Below are 17,338 nucleotides of genomic sequence, written 5' to 3'. Positions count from 1 at the left end.
AGAATGCAGAAGTGAAAGCAGAGATGGGTCAGACATGGTGTATTCAAGCTTTGAATTCTTATATACACCAATGCTACTTCACCTCATTAAATTTCCCCAAAGGAACACCAAGAAGCTTATTTCCAGTGGTTTAATAATAGCTTACTTTATTTTCTACCTGTTTTGAAATATCACTTCACAACCTTACACTTCTGGCAGGAAGGAGAGACAAGAAAGTACGTCCACACTTGGCAGTCATTAGTTACCTACTTCACTGTGATCCCATTTTACAGATGAAGAGATTGAGAGGCTAGTGAGACTATTTGAATGTTGCTTTGATTACTTCTCTTTTTAAGACATTGAATTTACATGCTTTTAGAGTAATTTTCATACCAAATTAGCTTATAAATTGTCAGTGTTTCCTGAAATGAGAAAAATAAATTGCTTGAGAAAACTGAAAGGACACTGAAGAATTTTATTTATTGACAGTGCAAACCAAGTCAATTGAGATTAATGCTGCTCCATATATGATTACACTGTAAACTTCATTTAGGATTATTAAGAATAAAATAGGAAGCTTGTTTTAATACTCTGTAATTTTGTTTCATTTCAGTGAAAAGTGTAAGGCTAGAGGATTTACCGTGATTGTGGATGGCAGAAAATCCCAGTGGAATGTGGTGAAAACAGTAGTCTTAATGCTACAGGTAATTTTATTTTTGACTATTAGGAAGTGGTTTTATTGTACAGCAACAGATGAGGTGATAGTGGCAAATGCATTTTGTTTATCAGACTGTGCCCAAGCTTCTCAGCAGTGACTGAGTTCTGAAATGCAAGGTCACTATTGGATTGTTTAGATTCAATTCTTATAGGTTTTACTTGGATAGTAAAATAAATTTCAACCTTATTCTAAAGGTTTGTAAATGACCCAAAATAATACGTCATGTTTAAGTAATTTAAACAACTAAGCCAATGAGTCTCAAAGTGTGAGGGCAGAGGTTATCAGACTCATCTAGGAGCTTTTGCACACCGTAGTAGCTACATCATCCCACCTCCACCCCCTCCTAATACCATAGGTAGGGAGTAGGACTGGGTAAGTCTAATCTGAAAAAGCTTCTCAGGTGGTTCTCATAGGTTTCTGCCTTCTGTTACCCTTTTTCCTTCAAAAATCACCAGGATTCATAATAGTCTTATATCTATCTCTGATCTAGAAGAAACGTACTCGACAGCTGTGTCCTTGGGGGCTTTAGCAGGTCACAGATAAGCATTTCATAAACAGCTGTGATTATAGAATCCCTGATCTGGTCCTATTCTTATGTTTATATTTCCTTGTGCTCCTCACAGAATGTTTCTGTAATCCCTTGCACATAGTAGGTACCTAGTAAATATTTGTTGGTTTATTGTGAGAGTATTGAGGATACTGTGATCTGAAAGAGAAAAATACAGTATTTGTTTGAGTGATTAAAAGGGGACAGATTGCTCTCATGTACCTGGGTTTCCTTAGAAGGGCTTGTATAGAAAGTAAAAGTTAAGTGAGTTAAATAAGAGAGATTATCTAATTTAAATGAAAGAAGGTGAAAAGGTCATTCCTGGCAGGGACACTGATTCAGTGATAGCTCAAAAATTAAGTGAATACAATGAAAGGAGCTGATGACAGGCCAGTTTGGGGGCAATATATTGGCTGTTATGTGGGATGTTGAACATTGAATTAGGTAAGTATCAGTGATACTGAAGGAAAGATCAAGAATTTTAAATGAACTGGGAAATAATCGGTAGCTGCTTTAGGGTTCTGTGGAAAGGAATATAATTTAAAATTTTAAATGATAACTAGGGAGAATGATTCTTAATGGTTTATATTTTATTTGTGATAATTAGGAAAAAGAAATTCAAGGGATGGGAACTGGTAATTTCAGTTTTTAGTTTTAGTGCTTAGTATGGTTCAGGTACTGTGCACAAAGCTTGCTATATAAATGATCTCATTTAATTTCATCCTCACAAACTTGGGAGGCAGGTTCTATGATCCCTAAAGGTCTTCAAGGATTTTAAGTAATATACCCAGGTTCTCGTGGTGAACATGGGAGAGAGTCACGTTTGGAACCTGGCACAACATAAGCCCCAAGTTTTTATCCTTTAAAAGTGTATATTTACCAGTGGGATGTATCTGAGGTGGTTCCCAAATTATCTCCCCATTACCTTATTCTTAACTGGTTGGCCTAAACCTTCATCATTAGAATCACTCCTTTGGGTTGGAAAGGACAGAGGTTCCAGTGGATCAGTTTTTAAGGGAACACAGATTGGTGTCCCATAATAATTTTTTCTGTCAAATATGTTCCCAGCAGTTTTGTATTCCAAACCCTGAAGACTAACTCTTCTCTGTACAAGTTGTTAAAATAACTATTAGATGAGAAATCCATTAATTATGACTTTGTGTTCTTCCATATTCAACTGTGTCACAGATGAGCTGTTTGGGACTTGCTCTTTGAACTGGACCTTGATCAGTGGCACTTTTGAAGAACAATCAATGGATGATTTAATCCCCTCTTGCCTTTTCTTTTCTGATAGGTATTTTAACAACTTTTGGACTTATTAATAGTTAAGATTTTCAGAAGTTGCAATGGCCTGTTGTTTGCTCCTAGTCAAACAGTTTCTACATACAAAGTTATTCATTGCTTTTATTTCAGAAGGTACTGGTACTGGCTGTTTGGGAGCCCAGAGCTTAGTGCTGGCTCTGCCTGTAACAAATATTCTCTAAAATGGGTGGCTTGGTTTCTCTTGTTTCTCACAGCTTTAATACGCAATGATTTTGAAATAATATTCTTCCACAATCAACATATAAATAAACCTCATTTTACCCTAAATTTCCCAGCCCCTCTGATAAAAGTTTTGATAACACTGAGGTGGTTTTTTTTTTTAACTTTATTCACAACCCAGTCATTGCAGGAGGCGCTAGATTTGTGATGTACACAGTGACATGTTTAAATTGAAAAGTTTTCTATTTTCCCCTAATCAATACTTATAATTATATAACATTATTATTATTCAGTAGTGCCATTTATGGTCTAGAATAGTGGTTGACCACTATTTTATAAATAGAGTTTATAAATAGAGTTTTATTGTTTACATATTGTTTATGGCAGCTTTCATACTATGTGGACAGAATTGAAATAGTTGCAACAGAGACTGTATAGCCTGCAAAGCCTAAAATATTTATTATCTGGACCTTCAGAAAGAATTTACTGACCCCTGGTCTAGAACATTTGGAATGGTATGGTAGAACTTTAGAGTCAGATCAACCTGGTTTCTAATCCAGTGCCATCCCTCACAACTCTGTTCCCTTGGACAAGTTACTTTAGTTCTCTCAAGCTCAGTTTACTTTTCTGTAAAAGTGGAAGGATGAGATCCACTTGTTAATGTGAATTCATTTATTCAACAAAGATTTATGGAGTATCTTCTATATGTCAGGCACTGTCACAGGCTCTGGAGATATAGGAGTAACATTATAGATAAGGTACCTGCCATTGGGAAGCCTATATTCTGTTTGAGGAGTCAGACAATAAGCAGTTAGGCAAATTAGTAAGTAATGTAACATCATATAAGGATAAATGCTCTGTAGAAAAATAAATTGGTGAAAAGAGACTGAGTCAGATGCTGCTACTTTAGATAGGGTGGTCAGAGAAGGTCTCTCTGAAGAGGGAATACTTGAGTAGAATCCTAAATAAACTGAGGAAGTACTCCTAGGTATAGGGCAAAGAACATTCCAGGCAGAGGAAACATCAAGGGCAAAGTCCTCAACTGGGAGCAGACTTGTCACATTCTAGGAGCAGCAAGAAGGTCAGTGTGGCTGTGTTAGAGGAGTGAGCTGAGAGGGGCGAGGTGTGAGATGAGGTCTGAGGTCATGGAACCCTGAGCTTGGAGGGCCTTCTTGGCCTTGGTAAGGGGTTTGAATTTTATTCGGAGCATGAGAAAACGTGAAGCAGGGAGGCCTGCTAAGAGGGTATTTCAAAAGGCTGACTAGTCTGGGAATGTTAGCAGTGTAGGTGGTAAAAATGGGTAGGTTTAATTAAGATATATTTTAAAGATAGACTTCATGGGACTTGCTGATAAAATATATGTGGAATATTTATTAAACTCAGTAAATGTTAATTTCCATTCTTTAGATGATATGAATAACTGCATCTAGTAAATGTGAAATTGTGTTTGTTGAGGTTTAGCTTTGTCCTCTTCTTCTAGTTAATAATCACGCAGAATCTTGGCCTTTTTGTATAATGGCTGGTAAGAAACATTTTGTGAGAATATTGATTTACGTTATTGGAAGAAATTCTCTAAGATGATTGTGTTATAAAAAATTTTTTTCATATCATAGAAAAACAAAATTTAATAATTTCTCAACTAAAAATTATCTTGCAGCTTAAATATATTCCTGTTAGAGAGATTCAGTAAAATACAAAAATAATTCACATGTACTGTCTGTATTACATTGTTTTTTGAAATCTTCTCTGAATCAGCTTGTCTTTCAAGTATTTCTGTATTGCCATGTACATTTTGAAGTTTGCAGTATTGCTTCTATTTTATTATTTTAATTATTTTCCAAAGGTCTCCTAATTACTCAGCCTAATCATGAATATCTAATAATTTATAACTTTAATAAATTATTCATTTTACATGTATAATTTGTAATTTTTTATTGTATTTTATAGAATGTTGTTCCAGCTGAAGTGTCCCTTGTTTGTGTAGTGAAGCCAGATGAATTCTGGGATAAGAAAGTAACACATTTTTGTTTTTGGAAAGAAAAGGATAGACTTGGCTTTGAGGTAAATATACTCTATAAAAAAATAGAAGTGTGTTATATCTTTAAAAACAGCATTTTGCTGGTATTATTTTGTTTGTTCAGCATTGGATACTAAGCAGTGCTTATGCAATGCTCAATTAGTGCCTAAGTAATGATTAATATTTAGTCAGCATTCACATACTTGTTGAATGAATTATGATTCTTTGTCAAGGCCACAAATGCTTTCTTGTTTTCATTTTCATCACTCTTTGTGAATCTTTGGAATAAGTAGAAGCTTTTTATTAAAAACATTTTTAGGGACTTCCTTAAAAATCCGACATGCTGTGCGGCATGGCCAAAAATAAATAAATAAAATGAATATAAAAACATTTTTATTACATTACCAAGAAGACATTTAACTAATACTAGGAAATCCTAGACATTTAGAAATTGAAGTTAGAGCCTATTTTGTATGATGTCATAATTATTTCTTAGTATCTGGTTTGGTTTTGATACATGAACACGGTTATCCATCCTTTCCTATTGGCATTACTCTCTCCCTCTTACTTTTCTTCTGTGCAAGCTTGGTTGACCCTTGAACAACATGGGTTTGAACTGCACAGGTCCACTTACAAGTGGATTTTTACAGTCAACCCTCCCTATTTTCGGGTTTAACATCCACAGATACAGAGGGCCAACTGTATTCATTGTACTTTGCCATTTTACATAAGGGAATTGAGCACCTGTGGGTTTTGGTATCCATGGGGTTTCCTAGAACCAATCCCTTGTGGTTTCTGAGGGAGGGCTATACATATTATTGCAGATCAGAAAGAAGTCCTGAGATGGAATACAAATTTAAACAATTCAGTCATATTTTTCCTTCCACAGCCTATTAATCCCAGCTTCCTAGTAGGAAAGTTGATAGATGCTAAACTTTACATTAGTTAAAGTGTGGAAGCACTGAAGGGTGCAAAAACTAACTCAACCCTGTAGAATCTAGCCTTGGAATGTTTACAGGAGTCAGACAATAAGGACTCATTGTGGACTTTGCCAGACTACAATAGTCATTTTCATTTTCAGTAAAGTCAGTTTTTTTTGGTATGGAGGAAAAGTCTCCAAGGTGTCTTAGATAAAGATTGAAGAAAATCTAGTTAAGTTTTTAAATGAGGTAGCACAAAATGTCTTTAAAACGTGTGATTTTTTTCTGCACTTAAAAAAAAGTTAACTGCAGTAAAATTCATCATTTTAGTGTACAGTTCTGAGAGTTCTGACAAACACAGACCGTTCTGTAACCATCACCATAATCAAGAAACTAAGGAATATTTCATTACTCCAGTAATTGTCTCATATTCTTCTGTAGTCAACTCCTTCTTCCATCTTTAGTCCCTGACAACCACTGATCTGTTTTATGTCCCTGTGGCTTTTGCCTTTTCCAGAATGCCATGTAACTGGAATGATAAAGTACGTAGCATTTTTAATCTGCTTGTTTCACATATGCATTTGCATTTGGGATTCATCCATGTTGTTGGATGTACTGGTATTTCCTTTCTTATTGCTGAGTAGTAATCCACTGTGTAGATGTACCACAGTCTGTTTATCCATTCCCCAGTTGAGGGACATTTGGAGTGGTTTTCAGTTTTTGGTGATTATAGATAAAGTCACTGTAAACATCTGTGTATAGGCTTTTGTGCGAAGTTTTTATTTTAAGAGATAAAATACCTAGGAGTGGGATTCTTGGGTCATATGGTAAGTGTATGTTTAATTTTATAAGAAACTTCCAAATTGACAGTTTCAAGGTGGCTGTATCATTTTGCATTCCCACAGGCATAGTGTGAACGTTCCAGCTGCATCTTTGTCAGCACTTAGCATTGTCAGGTTTTCTTTGTCTTTAAATTATAGTTACTCTAGTAGGTGTGTAGAGGTATCTCAGTGTGGTTTTAACGTGCGTTTCTCTAATGATTAATGATGTGAGTATATTTTCAAGTGTTTGTTTGCCGTCCATATACCTTCCTTGGTGGCGTCTGTTCAATTCTACCCAATTTTTAAAAAAGAATTAAGGCTTTTTGTTTTCTTATTATTGAATTTTGAGAGTTATTTATATATTTTGGATAGAAATCCTTTATCAGATATGTCATTTGCAAAAATTGCATCTCCATCTGTTGTTTGCTTTTTCATTCTTTTAACAGCATTTTTAAAGAAGTTTTTAACTTTGATGAAGTCTGATTTTTAAATTTTTCTCTTATGAATCAGGCTTTTGGTATCATAGCTGAGAAATCTTTGCCTAATCCAAGGTCACAAAGATTTTCTCTCGTGTTTCGTTTTAGATGTTGTATAATTTTAGGCTTTATATTTAGATCTATCCATTTTTAGTTAATATTTGTATATATTGTAGTCTGACAATATGTATTTTATGACTTCGGTTATTTTAAGTTTGTTAAGGTTTGGTTTTTGACCCAGTATATGCTCTATCTTGGTGATTTCCTTATGCACATGTGTTCTCCATGTACTGTGCCTGTGTATTCTGCTGTTGTGGGTGGAGTGATCTGTAACTGTCAAGATTGTTCATAATGTTGTTCAGGTCTTCTATAGTCTTTGTAATATTCTGTCCACTTATTCTATCAATTAGTGAAAGAGGAATATTGCATTCTTCAACTATAATTGTGGATTTATTTCTCATTTCTCTCAGTTTTTTCTTCATGTATTTTTAAGTTCTTCTGTTGAGTTCATAGATTTAAAATCATTATGTCTTCTTACTGAGTTGACCAGTTTATCATTTCATTATTAAATGTCCCTTTTTTATCCATGATAATCTGGTTCTGAGGTGTACACTGTCTGATACTAATGTAGCTACTCCAGCTTCCTTTGACTAGTGTTTGTATATTGTATCTTTTTCCGTATTACCTGTTTATATATCATCTATTTACCTATTTCTTTACATTTAAAGTGGATTTTTTATAAATATAATATAGTTGGGTCTTGTTTTCATATCCAGTCTGACAATCTGTCTTTTCATTGGTTTATGAGACCATTTATATTTAATGTAATTATTAATATGGTTGGATTAAAATCTTCCATCTTGCTAGATTTTATGTATTTTTTTCTTTTTCTGCCTTCTTTTGGATTGAGTATTTTTATGATTACATTTTATCTCCATTATTGACTGGTAATTTATATCTCTTAAGTATTTTTTTTCCAGTGGTTGCCCTAGGTTTACAATATACATCTTTAATTAATGGAGTCTTATCTTCAAATAATATACCACTTAACACTGGTAATTCCTTAATACAGTATATCTCTAATACTTTCCTTCCATTGTTTACATACATTTTACTTTTACTATAGTGTAAGCACACAATATATTGCTACTGTTTTTGCTATAGATAGTCTCTTGTCTTTTATAGCAATTAAAATAAAAAATTAATTTCATATTTACCTTCATTTATGACATTTCCAGTGTTCTTCATTTTTTTTTTTAATTAAACATTTCTTTACTACAAACTTTTACTTTGCTAATATGTGTTGTGAATGATCATAAGATACATTTAACATATAGTGTTTCCCATACTTAGTTTTCCCCAGGGCTCTTCCTTTGGGAAGCATCTCCTGGAAGTATGGTTGCTCACAACACCCAGTGTTCTTCATTTCTTTTCAGCTTTTTGGTTGGTATATTCCTTCTGCCTAAAGAACTTCCTTTAAAAATATCTTACATTGCAGGTCTGTTGGCATGGAGTTTTCTCAGATTTTGTTTGCCTGAAAAAAGTCTTGATTTCAGTTTTGAAAGTTATTTTCTGTCGGTATAGAATTTTCTTTCATTGTTTGATTTTTTTTTCTTTTAGCACATTAACTATATCACACCATTGCCTTCTCATTTCCTTGGTTTCTGAGGAGAACTCTACTATTGTTTGTATCTGGTCCCCTATATGTTATATATCTTTTATCTTCCTTGGCCACCTTCAAGATTTTTGCTTTGTTTTTGGTTTTCAGCAAAAACTGAAAATTTTTTTCAAATCTAGACATTTTGTAATGTCTAGACATGTTTTATTTGGTGTTAATTCTATTTGTTGTTTGCTGCACTTCTTGGATCTCTGGTTTGACTTCTGCTCTCACTTTTGGAAAATTCTTAGACATTTTCATTTCAAATATTTCCTCTGCCCCATTTTGTTTTTCTACTCCTTCTAACCTCTAATTGCATGTATGTTAGACCATTTGAAAATTTCTCACCATTCTAGGTTGGTGCTCTATTTTTTTTTCTTTTTGTGTTTCAGTTTGGGTATTTTCTCTTGATCCATTTTCAAGTTCACTGTTTGTTTCCTTGGCTGTGTTGAGTTTATTAATGAGCCAGTTGTAAATGTACTTTATCTCATTTACCATGTTTTTGGTTTGTAGCATTTCTACTGGATTCTTTCTTATGGTTTCTGTCTCTTTGCTGTAATCCCCATCTGTTTTGCATGTTATCTTGCAGTTCTTCCATGAGAACTGTTAGCATATATCATAGTTATCTTAAATTCCATACCTAATAGTTCCAATATCTGGGTCTGTCTTACTCTAGTTATGTTGTTTGGGTTTTTTTCCTGACAGTGGGTTGTTTTCTTTCTTGCTTTTTGTATGTTGGGTGTTGGACATCTTGTTTAGGACAGTAAAGACTGAGATAAATCGTATTTTTGCCTGCACATGGACCCATCTTGGTATGTGCTCGGATTTTAGTGGGGCACGGGAGGGGTTGATTTAGTCTAGCCAGGAGTTGAATTGGCTTTGGCTTTTGTTGTTGCTCTTCTTTTCCTCAGTGTATCACAGGCTTTAGATTCCTCTAGAGTTAGTGTTTGTCTCACCCTCAGCTGCAGGTCTTTCCTTTGCACCTGTGCCTCAGAAAAGGTCTCTCTTTGCACTGTTGACCCTCCTCAGGAATAGAGTGCTGTTACTTGTTACTCAGTGTTTGTTGGTAGGGCATTTTCTGTTGTTCTGATTCAGCCTCAGTCTTAGGCAGACTCTGTGACCCAGGGTCTAGGGAATAGGGCCCTCTTCCCCAGCTTTAGGAGGGCTATGGTAGTCTGGGCTCATAATATATTCCTGCCTCCACTGGGATAGAGGGCCTGTCTTTCCCCTTCCTATATCAGCAGTGAGGTTTTATTTGTGCTCTAAGGTCATCCAGGCTTGCTGCCTTCCCTCGGGACCTGAAGGTTTTTGTTCTCTAGGGGAGAAAGAGTTGAAGAATCTGGGCTGTGTTTCAGCTTCATGCCTTTACAGTGGTGGTTGCTGTTCCCTTCCCCCAGACCTGTTTTGAAGTTACTTATCCTCCCTACCCCCAATCTTTCTTATGAGTCCCTGGGAGGTCTGTGGAGAAGAGTCTACAAGTGAGTTTGAATTCTTCTTGTATCTTTGCTTCCCACAGGTTCTGTGCTTTCATACTAAACCACATGTGGCCTTAAGCAATTCATTAAAAACTTTAGCTGAATTCTTACCTGGCTTGTATCATACCTGGTATTTTCCCCAGGTAAGCAAGTGCTCCAGCTCCGTGTGTCCTTGGATTTCATCTTTCCTTAGATTTCCGGTTAATTGGTTTTCTTGTGGACTTATAACTCTCTGATGGGTTCAAGAAAAGTTGTCATTTTTCAGATTAATATGCATTATTTTGTTGTTGTAAGGATTGGAACGATGCTCTTTCCATCTTTCTACATATCCTAAGCAGAAGACAGTTGTTTTGTTGTTCAGTTTTATCTTGCAAACTTTTGTCATTGGTTGACTTGACTGTGATGTAGACTTATTAGAAGCTGTGTGCCAGCAGTGTAAGGGAAGGCAACCCTGGCTGCTGGATTATGTTAGGAAAGGTGTTACCCTGATTGCTGGATAGGAAGCTGCATACCAAGGAGGAGAATCAAAAGTGTAATGAGGGAAGAAAGCAAAAGCTGAATGTAGGAGGCCTGGATGTTGCCACGGTGAATGAGTATTTCATACAGGCAGGGAAGTCTACCTTTCATGCCAGGGGCATGCAGGAAATGTTGCTCTGAAGGAATGCAAAGTGGACGGAGGCCAGTGGTTCAGAAACTAACTCTGTGAACTCCAAGTAGAAGCAAAGATCCTTTTTGTGAGGAACCTGTCACATCCTGCTTAGGTGTGCGCATCTGATCGGAAATACTATGTATGCCTAGTTGGGTCTCATGCTATATGAATTTGTAGTGGCTAAGTACCTTGCATCTTGGAGGAAAAAATGGAAGACAGAGAATTCCTGTCTGCCTTGAACTGATATCATAGATTGATGTTTTAAGACTCAGGTGTTAAAGCTTCTTCTGTCAATATATTTTCTTTTAGACACTAAAGAGATTCAGTTAGAATATTTTTCCCAAGTAAATAAGCACTAAACACTTATTTAAAAGCCTAATGTCCTAATGAGATGAGAGTAATTTCAAATGCTGGCTAATATACCGCCAAACATAATCAGCTTTAAGGGGCAATTCAACACCAGCCATTAAATGATACTGAGAGTTATATATAATTAAATTCAATATAGATGTTTGTTTGATTAATTATTTTCCTTGATATTATTTTGGATCATTTGGGCTATTGTAATTAAGCCTATGTTTTTGTATATATTCTAAATATTTTTAAAAGGATAACTTTGTTATGAGTACTGGTGTTCCTGTAAGCAAAAGTTTGTGTTTTACCTTATTGAATTATTCATAACAAAGACTTATTACTAGCTGTCCACAATATTCATCAAATAAACACCCAGTTGTCATTTTAATGACAACCTGTTCCCATGATTTCACATTTTCTTACCTATCATCCTATCTAAATTCTTTCTTCCAGATGGGCTTCCTCTTGTTCACTTCCCTAATGTTTTTCATCAGCAACTGAATATTCCTTTCTCATTGGTCACCTAAATGTTTCTTTATATTATCCTTCTTGTCTCTGAAATTAATACCTACCTGTTCATTTTCCTTTTTAGCAACTCAGATATTCCAGTACTTTCTGACCTTCAGCAACATTATACCTGGTGGCTTTGATACCTTTGCTGGTTAGATAATAGTATCTATAGTCTGTCTAATGACAAGGTAAAATTGAAGTAGTACTGGCATTAACCTTATCCTCAAATTGAGAAAGTAATAATCAAAATGATCTCACCTTCACATTCTTTATTGTCATTCATGATAGTCAAAGTGTTTTTTTTTTACTGGTAATGATAACAAGCCACCATTCTAAGTTGTTTTCTTCTCTTACCTCGTCTTATTGCTACATCTGATCCTATTCTCTTTTTGAGGGCATACTAATGTTAGGATCTAGGACCGAAGACTTCCTTCATGTTTCTCTGTCAAGAATACCTCTAGCTCCATCTCTTATGACTTCTTTGTAGTTTTTGCAGAAAGTTATTTTCTTTAGTGAGAAAAATATCCTTCCACAAACAGATATAAGCAGACATACACTTTGAAATAGTATATGTATGACACATACACATGAATCTGTACTAAGCACACAAAGTTATATACAAAGACACATTTTCATTTTAGATCTTGCACACACATTGTTAGCATAAATAAAATAAAAAAATAAATAAAACATCTGAGTGCCTACAGAGTGAAAGGTTCAGTGTTAGGTTCATTGGGAATGTTTTATTAGGAGAGGATAAGTGTTTTAGTTACAGATGGAAGAGTGGGAGTAAAGGAGAAATAAGTTTTAAGTCTTTTTGTAAATTGAATTCCAGAAAACCTTCATAGATGTTTTGATTAAAGACCATATGATAAATATCTTTCTCCTCAAACTTGCTGAACAATGCTGTGTGCTAGTTAATAAAATACTGTGGTGTAGTTCAATTTGTCTTGACCTCTCTAACATATATAAAATAAAGGAAAAAGTAATATTTATGTAGGACTTTACTATTTTAAAAATATTATGTTTTTTAAATTTCCTTTGAAAGGACTTGGCAAAAACTCATGTAGGTAGTGGTCTTTTTCCCTCCTTTTTGTAGTTCCTCCATTTTACCCTGGTTCCGTTTGTGCTTGTTACTAGGTTTCAGATTTCCCTGGAAATAGATCTGAAATTTAGATTTCTGATTATTAAAATGATAGCTGCTTTGAATATAACCAATAAACCTTTTCTTCAAGAATTTAATTGTATCCATACATATTAGGATATTCATGGAGGTGGATATTTGAAGATAATTAACAATTGCTTACTAGATAAAAATTAGAATATAATCCCCACCACATCCCTGAACAGATAAGATAAAGCATATGTTAAAGTGTGATTTTCATAAGGGTAAAATCATGACTCCCATGTAAATATGAAATAAGTGTAAATTAAACGTATTATGCAACTCATTAACTAATGAAGTTATCAGTAATTTGTGAGGTGTGGTTCAAAGAGCATTTGAAGAATTTAGGATTTTTATAGGCAGATAAGATTGCCAAATTAGATACAAAACTAGTTAATGTCCTGCAGATCCATAAATTCTAAACTTCTAGGTTCTCTGTTACCCTACTGGACAGAAATTTATCTACTGCACAGATCATAAATTATTTGCATTTCTTCTGGACAAAATCTAAAAGTTAACCCTTGTCCCTACAGATGTTAATACCTATTGATTAGTCTGTAGAAAGTCAGTCGAAGGCACGAGCTAAGCACTGCATGAATGAACACCCAGTAATATCTTTTGAGCATTCCCTAAGATTTAGATAGTTTTTCGGATATGTGAATTATATTTTTTATAGGATTATATTTTGTAAAATTTGAATTTGGACATTAGTGACATACTGAACATTCATATCACTGCAGAATAATAGAAACTACTTTCTGAAGTTTGATATTATGATTTTCATATCAATCTCTCTTTAAGCTTTGTATTCCTAGCCAGGTCTAGTGTTTTTTTAGTGTTTTCTCATATTATTTTCCAAATTGATAAATGCTTAAAGGAAGACTTTATTTTTAAAAATATTCTCCTTTTTAAAAATATAAGCAATTTTTTTTCATTTAAAATACATTATTTTTTTTTCTTTATGCCTTTTGACCCCCTTCACCCATTTCTTTCACCCCCCACCCCACCTCTGGCAACCACCAAGCTGTTCTCTGTATTTATGAGCTTGTTTTTGTTTGCTAATTTTTAAGATCCCACATATAAGAGATGCTATTTTTCTTTCTCCTTCTGACTTATTCAGAAGGTACAGAGGTTTTGGAGGAACCTCTGTGCTGTTTTCCATAGTGGCTGCACCAGTTTACATTCCCACCAGCAATGTACAAGGGTTCTGTTTTCTCCACATTCTTGCCAAAACGTGTTATTTCTTGTCTGTTTTGTTTTTTTTTTTTTTTTGTGGTACACGGGACTCTCACTGTTGTGGCCTCTCCCGTTGCGGAGCACAGGCTCCGGACGCGCAGGCTCAGTGGCCATGGCTCACGGGCCCAGCCGCTCCGCGGCACGTGGGATCTTCCCGGACCGGGGCACGAACCCGTGTCCCCTGCATCGGCAGGCGGATTCTCAACCACTGCACCACCAGGGAAGCCCTTCTTGTCTATTTGATAATAGCCATTCTAGCAAGTGTGAGATTATATCTCATTGTAGTTTTTTTTTTTTTTTTTTTTGTGGTATGCGGGCCTCCCTCTGCTGCGGCCTCTCCCGCTGTGGAGCACAGGCTCCGGACGCGCAGGCCCAGCGGCCATGGCTCACGGGCCCAGCCGCTCCGCGGCACGTGGGATCCTCCCAGACCGGGGCGCGAACCCGGTTCCCCTGCATCGGCAGGCGGACGCGCAACCACTGCGCCACCAGGGAAGCCCTCATTGTAGTTTTGATTTGCATTTCCCTGATGATTAATGATGTTGAACCTGTTGGCCATCTTTATGTCTTCTTTGGAAAATATCTGTTCAGATTTTCTACCCATTTTTTAATCGGATGTTTGTTTTTTTGCTATTAAGTTGTATGAGTTCTTTATACATTTTAGATATTAGTACCTTATCAGATATATGATTTCTAAATACTGTCTCCCATTCAGTTGGTTACCTTTTCATTTTGTTGATGGTTCCCTTTGCTGTGCAGAAGCTTTTTAGTATGATGTAGTGCCACTTATTTATTTTTGCTTTTGTTGCTTTTGCTTTCGGTGTCAGATTAAAAAAAATCAGTGCCAAGACCTCTGTCAAGGAACTTACAGCATATGTTTTCTTCCAGGAGTTTTAAGGTTTCAGGTCTTAATGTTGACATCTTTAAACCATTTTGAGTTAATTTAATTGAGTTTAAAATCTTTCTAATATTATCAGTTGACTAGTTAGTTGGAGATCTGTCAGTCATTCAAGATTTATCACTCAGCTAGAAATCGTAAATGATATGGTGGTTTTATTTTAAATGAAACACTCGTCAATAACAGAAACCATAAAATTCTGTTTTAAACTGATATTTGTTATATATAACAATGTAATAAGGAGCATAAGAATGGTAATGCTGAAAATTTGCCTCAAGACAATTATCCCCAGATGAATAAATTGTACTCATTTCATCAAAATTATTATTTCAATATCATAATGTCTTTAGTACTCTAAAAATTATGGTAAAAAAGATGATATATAATGTGATTAAATCGAATTTGGATCTTCATTTATGGGGAATGAAAGACTTTCTACACAGTCAGTGAGTTGTCTACCAGGCCAGGCTTACAGACGTTTTCTCATACATAGTTGCTTAAAAAGAAACGTAAAAATTGGGCTTCCCTGGTGGCGCAGTGGTTGAGAAGCCGCCTGCCGATGCAGGGGACACGGGTTCATGCCCCGGTCCGGGAAGATCCCACGTGCCGCAGAGCGGCTGGGCCCGTGAGCCAGGGCCGCTAGGCCTGTGCGTCCGGACCGCTAAGCCTGTGCGTCCGGAGCCTGTGCTCCGCAACGGGAGAGGCCACAACAGTGAGAGGCCCGCGTACCACACACACAAAAAAAACCCCAAAAGAAACGTAAAAATTATAAAAATAAACCAGCTGGATTTTTTTTTTTAAGTGTAAAAGTTAAATTTCAAAGATCAGGTTATAAAAAGTTTCCCCCTCTGTTTTTGATGGCATAATACCATTTTTCATCCTAATTTATATGTAGTCTTAAAATCCAACATGAAAGTAGATAGTTTTAAAAATGATTTACAATTCATTCTGTATCTTACATAACTATTTTAAAATTAAAGATTATGACTTCCATTTGTAGATGGGAAGAGCCAGAATTGGTCTTTCTTTTACTTTGGTATATGTTAAGATGGTATTATGAAGTTCACTTTAATTCAGTATTTTATAATATTAATAATTTAGTGAATTCTTTTTTTAAACTTAAAATAAGCTCATTGTATATTACTTCTACATTATGTTCTGGGAAAAAGTGATAAAATGCTGTAGAATGATAGAAGATTTTCGTACCTGTTTGGGAAGTACTGCTTTAGAGTGATGCAGTGGACTGTTTTCTAAAATGTACAGTACTTTTGGAAAATGTATTATTTTAAGTATTTTTTGAAAAAAATGAAATGTTGAGTTCGTGGTTCCATCTTCTCCACAAGCAAGGCATTGTTTGATTTTTAAGGAGATGTGCTTTTGAGCTAGAAAAATGGTCTTCCTATCAATTAACCACTTAATTAGAGTAGATGACAATGTCAATAGATATTTGGAGGTTTTATAGTAGATAATAAACAACTGACTATATTATGTTTAAATGAATATTCTAATGCCTAGAGTCTTTTTGTACTTTTTAATATTTTTGCTCTAATTCATAGTGTTATTTCTTATTCATTAAGGAGTCACTTAACTAAAGATTGTAGCTTTTTCTATAGCTTTGGAAAATATTTCTTTAGAATTTTCAGCAGTTATGTCATTATTTCTGTGTTTTCATATTTAGAATCATAGGTGAAAAGGGGCCAGACATAATACATGTGATCTCAGTATTATATTTTAGACTCTTATTTTCTAGTTTTGTTTTTAATTTTGGTGATCATTGCTTTGGGGGACTGGATTTTTTATTTATCATTTTTTTCCTCTTTGCCAGTAATAAAACATCTCCTATAAGATAAACTGACTCCCTGATTTGCATTGCTTTATGTTTAAACTTTTGTACAGGTTTGCTGTATTAGTGGCTTCTTTAAGAACTGTAACAGAAGGGAATATAGGAAATTTTACTAGTATTTTGTAATTTAAGAAGCTGCAATGAATGATTTTAGAGAAAATAACCTAGTGTTGGGATTCCAAATCTGTTTTGCCACATTGGCTCTGAAATGTGTCAGTTTTCTCTTTTTTTTTCATGTAGATTATCTATTTTCTAATGTTTCTGTGCCTTTCTAACGTCCAGAAATCTTTCTCTACACAACTTATTTTTTTAGCATTTCTTTAACGTTTTACTTCAGGCCTGAAACTCCCACTCTCCCCCACCCCACCCTCGAAAAACGCAGTGTCTTATTTTTGCTTGTGCCTTTGAATTTATTCTTTTTGTGAAATCACATCCCTCTGTGACATTTGCTATCACTTAAGAATAGAGTTAAATTATCTTTCCAAACTTGATTTATCCTCTTGGAAGCAGTTGTCTGTAGTTTATACATTGCATTCTGGCAAGTGGTGTCATTTTCCGAAGGCTGGTGAACAGTTCTTTACCTTTGTGAACAGA

General features: G+C 35.2%; 1 protein-coding gene across 1 annotated transcript in view; it reads left to right on the top strand.

Annotated features, from left to right (window-relative positions):
* Positions 1-17,338, top strand: part of SESTD1 (SEC14 and spectrin domain containing 1) — a 141,425-nt gene that overhangs the window by 56,556 nt on the left and 67,531 nt on the right. The window contains exons 5-6 of the mRNA XM_024122173.3: positions 593-683; positions 4,674-4,787. Coding sequence (XP_023977941.1) covers positions 593-683; positions 4,674-4,787 — 205 coding nt within the window. The remainder of the gene's footprint in view (positions 1-592; positions 684-4,673; positions 4,788-17,338) is intronic.

This window comes from Physeter macrocephalus, chromosome 2 (assembly GCF_002837175.3).
Source record: "Physeter macrocephalus isolate SW-GA chromosome 2, ASM283717v5, whole genome shotgun sequence".
NCBI classification, from domain to species: domain Eukaryota; kingdom Metazoa; phylum Chordata; class Mammalia; order Artiodactyla; family Physeteridae; genus Physeter; species Physeter macrocephalus.
The sequence above is the reverse complement of the archived record's forward strand: the minus strand, read 5'-3'. Positions and strand labels throughout refer to the sequence as shown.